The sequence below is a fragment of the Aegilops tauschii genome, chromosome 5 (genome assembly GCF_002575655.3).
Source record: "Aegilops tauschii subsp. strangulata cultivar AL8/78 chromosome 5, Aet v6.0, whole genome shotgun sequence".
Classification (NCBI taxonomy): domain Eukaryota; kingdom Viridiplantae; phylum Streptophyta; class Magnoliopsida; order Poales; family Poaceae; genus Aegilops; species Aegilops tauschii.
In genome coordinates this window covers 317,564,000-317,571,530 of record NC_053039.3, presented here as the reverse complement: position 1 = coordinate 317,571,530, position 7,531 = coordinate 317,564,000, and the positions used below count along the sequence as shown (strand labels likewise).

The 7,531-nt window shown below is 48.8% G+C and overlaps 2 protein-coding genes across 2 annotated transcripts; both read right to left on the bottom strand.

The window, feature by feature from the left end:
• Positions 1–2,795: 2,795 nt before the first annotated feature.
• Positions 2,796–3,173, bottom strand: LOC141022807 (secreted RxLR effector protein 161-like). The gene has a single exon (XM_073499077.1). The coding sequence runs from the start codon at positions 3,171–3,173 to the stop codon at positions 2,796–2,798; it is 378 nt and encodes a 125-aa protein (XP_073355178.1).
• Positions 3,174–6,316: 3,143 nt separating this feature from the next.
• LOC141022806 (uncharacterized) lies at positions 6,317–7,255 on the bottom strand. Its single transcript, XM_073499076.1, has one exon. The coding sequence runs from the start codon at positions 7,253–7,255 to the stop codon at positions 6,317–6,319; it is 939 nt and encodes a 312-aa protein (XP_073355177.1).
• Positions 7,256–7,531: the final 276 nt, after the last annotated feature.

The window sequence follows — 7,531 nt, the reverse complement described above, 5'->3', positions numbered from 1 at the left end:
TGATTTGGATTCTAGGGTGAATCACTCCGCCGGCCGCCGGTGCGGCACCCGTCGAACCCGGGTGGTAGGGTAGGGGCCCTTTGCGGCAGCGGAGTCAGATCATGTTTGCCCTGTTTGATCCCTTTGATGGCAGCCAGCGACACAAATCATGAATGGTGGTGCCCTCCTCCTGGCGCTTTCGTAGGTTAGCTAGTTTTGGCTTTGCGTCGTTCGATGGCAAGAGTGTGTACTCTTTGCCTTCGAGTTGTTCTGCTGAGCACATTGTATCTTTTTCTTTCCGCTTTCCTCTTTCTTGTTGTTTGTTGCAGTCTTGTACGCCTGGCCGGTTGATGGCTTTGTTAATTCAAAGCCGGGCTCTTCTTGAGCCTTCGTTCCAAAAAAAAAAATCATTTGTTGAAATTTATTTGGAATCTGTCCAAAGCAGAACTATCAAATCTGTGATGCAGTTCAATATAGTACCTGATCTACACGATGGAGCAACTTGTGTGAGGGCGCGTGTTCCACTTGGCCGAAAGTTACTTTGAATCTGTCCAAAGCTAAACCGTCGAATATGAGCTAATAATACCACAGTATGTACCTTTCCACGAACAGCCTGTGAGCTATAGCTATACTAGCGGCATTTCAGTTCAGGACTTCCAATTATTGAGTACCAACAAGAAGATTTTTCTGGGTCATGATCAATCGGTACGATGATCATCGATCGCAACTCAAGCCGCGACGAAGAGCCAGCTAGGGGAGGAGACCTATAGCTAGCCGGGGAAGAACATATTCTCCACCGGTCGATCGCTCCAGGCCGGCTGCAGCATAGCATAGGTCCTGGCACAATCCATCAAACTCTACTCCACGATATATAGATGCCGTGCACGTATGCATGTATGTTACTACAAGGTTCTTCCATCAGCATACACGCGTGGTGCAGTGGTGCTGCGCGTGCATGTCCATGCGATATCACTGTCTATCCTTCTATCCTGCATGCTGGATTAATTCCCGTTCCTCGACAACTCGCCCCCAACCGTTCGTTGAAGGATATTCCTTCTACGTATGGATGCATGGATGGATATCGCGATCGATGCGCATGGAAGTACGCTGCGGGCACGTGAACAAAGGCGCGTAACCCTCGATCGATCGGCTACGTAGGCAGGCCATACGTACGCCGCCATGCCCCATGCAAGAACGTACGGACGCAATAGTAGCAATACTACTAAATTCTGAATGAGTGGAGTAAAGATTGACGGCCGTTGGCAGGACCAAGAGTCGACAAGATTAAGGTAATCGTGCATGCATGTATCATCAGCGAACGTGCGCGCCAGCAGTAGTCTACGTGTATACCGGCGTCAGGCGCCTGGCCGCCGCCGGCTAGTTTCGCTGGGCGCCGCTCGTGGTTTCTGTGGCGGCCGGCCCCTGTTTCGTCCAGCGCGCAGGTTCGCCGTCGCCACCGTCGGGCCCGCGCGGCGCCGGGGTCCTACGCGCAACTCAGGAGGGAACATGCGCCGTGCCGCTTAACGTATAGTTGCTTGGTCTCTTTTCGGCACCTAACCACGTGCGGATGCGCCATGCGCGCGCGCGCCTACCAACTCCGCTTCATCGTGGAGGCTACTGTGGCCAATAGGTTCGTCGTATCTCTTTCCCGGGCGGGGAAGGACCGGCCGGCTGCCGACTGGCGCCTCGCTCTTCCGAAAGATTCGATCTCATGCATCCGCGAGAGAAGAAGATGGATCCTGCATCAGGTTCCCTCCGCCAACCAGACCATATATTCTGCGTTTCCATCGCGTAACGGCCAACGGATGCAAGGATTCGCTCCGCATATTTACCGTTCTCTCTTTCTTGCTGGAGATTACGTGGAACCCAAATCTAACCGACCAGTTAGTAGTCAGAGTTGAGTCGGAGGTTGCGGAGCGAGGGCGAGCGTCATAGACGAAGTAGTCGAACACGCGAAAGTAAATGACACAGAGAGATATGGAGGAGACCAGCTTTATTAATCAATGATCAGGTGTTACAATGATGGCTCCTCATTGCTTTATATAGGGGGTAGGGGGTCAAGGGATAAGTACCCACTTAACGTAAAGTGGGGGAAACGGGAGGGGCTAGCCCGTGCGATACGCACGAGGCCGCCGCCACCCCTCGGTGGCCCTGGTTTCCCAACACTCCCCCTTGGGTAATTATCCGTATATCCATGCCTCAAAACTCCGAAAAACCCAGTGGGAAAAAATATGGAGAAAGAGCACACGGTATACATTGTTGTATTGCACGAATTGCCTCTTCAAAAACCTCGTGTGAGAAACATCAGGAAAACTCACTCAAGGAAAAAAGAGTACAATCCACTCAACCATCAAGTTGAGTACTCGATCATCAGGATTGAGATTTTAGCGACGAGTTTGTGAAGTTTCTCCCTCTGAACCTTGCATCTCTCTAAGTCTCATCATACCGATTTCACGCACACACCTCTCTAAGGTTGATGCCGGTAATGATTTAGTGAACATATCAGCAAGATTGTCACAGGACTTAGTATGCAAAACTCTCACCTCGTTCAACTGTTGCAGCTCATGTGCATAGAAGAACTTGGGACTAATATGCTTTGTGAGGTTACTCTTCACATAACCCATCTGGACTTGTGCAACACAAGCAACATTATCTTCATAGATAATGGTAGGGGTTTGTACGGTGTTCAGCCCACATGTCTGCTGAATGTGGCCGATCATCCGCCGAAGCGATACACACTCTTTTGACGCTTCGAATAGTGCCATGATTTCCGAGTGGTTCGTGGAAGTCGACACAAGTGTTTGCTTGGACGATTTTCAGGAAAACGCAGTTCCACCACAAAGGAAAACATATCCAGTCTGCGATTTGCAATCATGCGGGTCCGATAGGTACCCAGCATCGGCATAGCCTATAATAGATAGGTCTTGATTTCTTTTATAAAACAGGCCAAGATCTTTGGTCCCTTGCAGGTAACGGAAGACGTCCTTGACACCTTTCCAATGCCTCTTGGTAGGTTCAGAACTGTACCGAGCAAGCAAACTGACGGCGAACGCAATATCTGGCCGTGTACAATTTGCGAGGTACATGAGTGCTCCAACTGCACTCAGGTAAGGAACCTCTGGTCCCAGAGTTTCCTCCCCCTCTTCCTTTGGCCTGAACGGGTCCTTGTCTGGCTGTAAAGATCTTCCGACCATCGGGGTCTTAGAAGGATATGCCTTATCAAATCCAAATCTCTCCAACACCTTCTGGGTGTAGGCCGATGTGCACTAGAATCCCATCAGGGGAATGTTCAAGTTGCGGACCTAGACAGAACTTGGTTTTACCCAAATCCTTCATCTCGAATTCTGACATCAGGTAGGAACTCGCTTCCTCAATATCCTCAGGCGTACCGATTATGTTTAAATCGTCCACGTACACCGAGATTATACAGAATCCATCTTGGGATCGCCGTATAAAAACACATGGGCAATCTTTTTTGCTCGTGTAGCCCTTCTCATGAAGGAAATCACTTAAGCGATTGTACCACATTCTACCAGACTGTCTGAGTCCGTACAGTGCCTTTTGAAGTTGAACACTGTATAGACCCCTATTTGCTCTATCATGGTTCGGAACAGGGATACCTTCTGGAACCTTCATGTATATGTTCGAATCCAAGTTACCATATAGGTAAGCAGTGACAACATCCATTAGTTTCATTTTCAAGCCCATGTTTACTACCATCGAGATCAAGTATCTAAAGGTAACTCCATCCATGACTGGGGAATAAGTCTCCTCAAAATCGACACCTGGTCATTGAGTGAACCCTTGAGCAACGAGCCTTGCTTTGTACCGTACTACCTTATTATTTTCATCTCTCTTTCGAACAAAAACCCACCTATGGCCAACAGGGCGAATGTGGGGAGGAGTTCGACAAACTGGTCCGAACACCTTCCTTTTGTTGAGAGATAATAATTCGGCAGTAATTGCCTGCTGCCAATCTTTCCAATCCGACCTTTTCTTGCAATCAGCGAGCGTGTTAGGCTCAGGGTCAAGATCTATGGTTGAGGCAATTTTCGTAGCAAAGTTGATGTCGACAATCACCGTTGCTCGGTTCAGGGACTCCCCAGTATAAATATAATTTATGGCCATTTCGTCATGGAGCGCATCCGGCGCAAACACTTGCTCTACCAAATTTCCCATTATGGGAGCAAGGTCCTTTAGATTTCCCGCGCCGACGTGTGCGCACACATCTCCGCTGGGTGTTTCCCCCATGGGAAAGTTTAAGTCCGGAATTTCGTGCACTGAATTTTCCGTACTTGTGCCAGGTCTCGACTGGCTCCCCGTTTCAATTTGGGGTACTTTGGCGACAGGCTATGATAAATCTCTCTTATCCTTTTTCGTCAGGCGTCCCCAAGTACTTGGGATTTGAGAAGCCGGATTTCTCGTCCTTTTAGGCCTTTGGACGGGAGCGGGTATACCATCATTTTTCTTCGGTATTTCAACCCTTTCCGGTGCATTGCGCGCGTGCACATGCGATTTTGTCACAGTTTTTAAGTCACTAAAGTGGTCGGGCAGTTGATTTGCTAAAGACTGCAAATCTATTATCTTTTGGACTTCTCTCTCAGTCTCAGCAGTGCGCGGGTCATGAGCGTGGATCCCCGTGGCTTGCCACGTGATTTCTCGACTTTTAGCATCAAGGGGTTGATTCTCTCCCCCTAAAGTCGGGAAACGATCCTCGTCAAAAATGCAATCAGCAAAACGAGCCGTGTGACAGTCACCTGTCATGGGGTCCAGATACCTGATTATGGACACAGTCTCACAACCAACGTATATCCCCGACTTACGGAGCGGGCACATCGCCGATCGCTGAGGGGGTGGTATTGGTACATATACCTGGCAACCGAACCTACGAAGGTGGGAAATTTTCGGTGCCGACCCTTGCGCAAGTTGAATAGGAGAGTGGATGTTGTAGGCCGACGGTCGAAAGTTGATGAGATTAGCCGCGTGTAACACCGCGTGGCCCCAACATGTAGTTGGTAAATTACAACCCTGAAGGAGCGGTCGGGCAATGAATTTAATTATTTTAATCAATGCCTCGGCAAGTCCATTTTGTGTATGAACATGTGGTACCGAGTGCTCAACTTTGATTCCCATTGCCATGCAATAATCATCGAACGCCTTTGAAGTAAATTCTCCGGCGTTGTCCATTCGAATAGACTTTATACGATAATCCGGGAAATTATTCCTCATTTGTATGATCTGTGAGATCAATTTTGCAAAGGCATGGTTCCGTGTTGACAGCAGGCAAACATTGGACCATTTAGAGAAGCATCAATGAGCACCATGAAGTACCGAAACGGCCCCGTGAGGGGCTGAATTGGACCGCATATGTCCCCTTGGATACGTTCTAAGAACGCGGGGATTTCATCCCTCACCTTGAGGGGCGATGGCCTAATGACTAACTTCCCCTTAGCGCATGCGGAGCACACGAAATCAGCGGGATTCGGGAAGTTCTTCACGTTAACATTATGGCCATGTGAGTTGTTAATTATATTTCTCATCATACTAAGTCCGGGGTGGCCTAACCTATCGTGCCAGAGGCAGAAGAGTTCAGAGCTTCTAAAAACGGTCTTGAGGGTAGTATACACGGGCGATGCTACTATCTTAGTGTAGTATAGCCCTGTGTCAAACGAAGGAAGCCTTTCGATAACATGTTTACCACCTGCATCCCGCTTTGTGATGAGTAGGCATTCCTTGCCGTTTTCATCATTGGTCTCAGCGTGGAAACCATTAGCGCGGATGTCTCTAAAGCTCAAAAGAGTACGAGTCGACTCCGGGTACAACAACGCATCATTAATGATCAAAGTTGTTCCCATGGGGAGTATAATAGTGGCTCGTCCGGAGCCAACTATGTGAGAACCGCAGCCGGCGATTGTCATAATACTTCCCGGAGATTTTTTAATGGACTCAAAGTACTTAGTTTCTCGTAAAATGGTATGAGTGGTGGCGCTATCGGCAAGGCACGTTTCCTCCATTCGGGCGCCACACGCGTTCTAAAATATGACATCTAATTAATGTAATGAGGAAGAAAATGCATTAAACGTAAATGCACACATCTCAGAACATAACATGCTATCATGTATAAATAATGGAATAAATGAATAAATGTCATCCAATCGCCAAAGTAAAGAATAAGTTTATGCTCTCATAGAGCTTACAACCAAATCGAATTTATTCAATTTTATTGTATCAAATCACGGAATCATGATAACCAAAGAGGTATGCTAAGTGGACTCGGTGAAGAAGCCATTCACTTCCGTCGCAATCTCCATACTAGTGAGATGATCCTCCTTAGAAATCATCTTGGAGGCAGCATGGCGACGTGGGCGTCGGTAGAGACCGCCAAAGCTGCCGCTATGGGCACCACTGGGGTCGCCTCTATGGGCGCAGCAGGGGGATTAGCGATCATCATGGGTGCCGCCATGGGCGCCGGTGGTGCTCCCTCCTGAACCAAGGCGAGGTGCGTCTCACGCACCTTCCGAGCCTTATATGCATCAACGACCTCCTGTGGTGCGCGGCACTGGCGGGAGAAATGCTCCACCGAGCCACAACGGAAGCAGTCCTGAGGCCTTTGCCCTCCCTTGCCCGGCTTGTTCTGCTTAGCCGGGGCGGGGGAGTGAGGGCCCTTCTTCTTGCCCTTCCGGCCCCTCTTCTTCTGTTGAGGCTTGCGGACTTTGAGAGTGTTCACCTCCTGGCGAGAACTCCCCCCAAGTGGTTGTGCGACAAAGTTCTTTTTGAGAACCTCGTCCTGCGCCTCCGCCACCTGGAGGACGTCAATCAACTCTGAATACCTCGTGTAGTTCCCCTGGCGGTAGTTCCGTGAGGACTGGACTGCGTCGGGGTGGAAAATGGATAGGGTTTTCTCAATCTTCTGGCAGTCGGTAATCTCAGTACCACACAACCGAAGAGTCGTACAAATCCGGTGCAGAGCCGAATTGTACTCCACAACCGTCTTGAAGTCCGCAAACCTCAGACGGATCCATTCTGCCTCTGCACGTGGCTTCACAGTGTACTTCAGTCGCTCAAACCGCTGCTTAAGAGCGGTCCAAAGGCCAGAAGCACTGCGCTCAGCCATATACTCATCTTTCAGAGTAGGTGACAGGTGATGACAGAGAAAGTGCAGAGCCTGCGCATTCTCAGTTTCGAACTTGGGATCAGTGACGGCCAGCTGGGCCCCCTTACCGATCGCCCTCAGGAGGGTTTTCCCTGGAGAAAGATCTCGCAGTCCGAGGACCATGACAGGTAGTTCAGCCCTGTCTGGGCCAACTCAGGAAACTCCTTGTTGACAATTCCGGCCATCTGCGATTTATGCAAAAATCATGAGATTACAGCAGGTAATCTTTTGCACAAAGCGATGTTGATAAACTTATTCAATAAAATGACGTTCCATTATCTAAAACATGTTCTTATATGACTTACTTAATGATTAAGAGTGCAAAACAATTAATCTACAGTAGTAAAATCATACAATAAAACATGTTTACAAAATATAGCATGTTAAGCGCATCTAGTA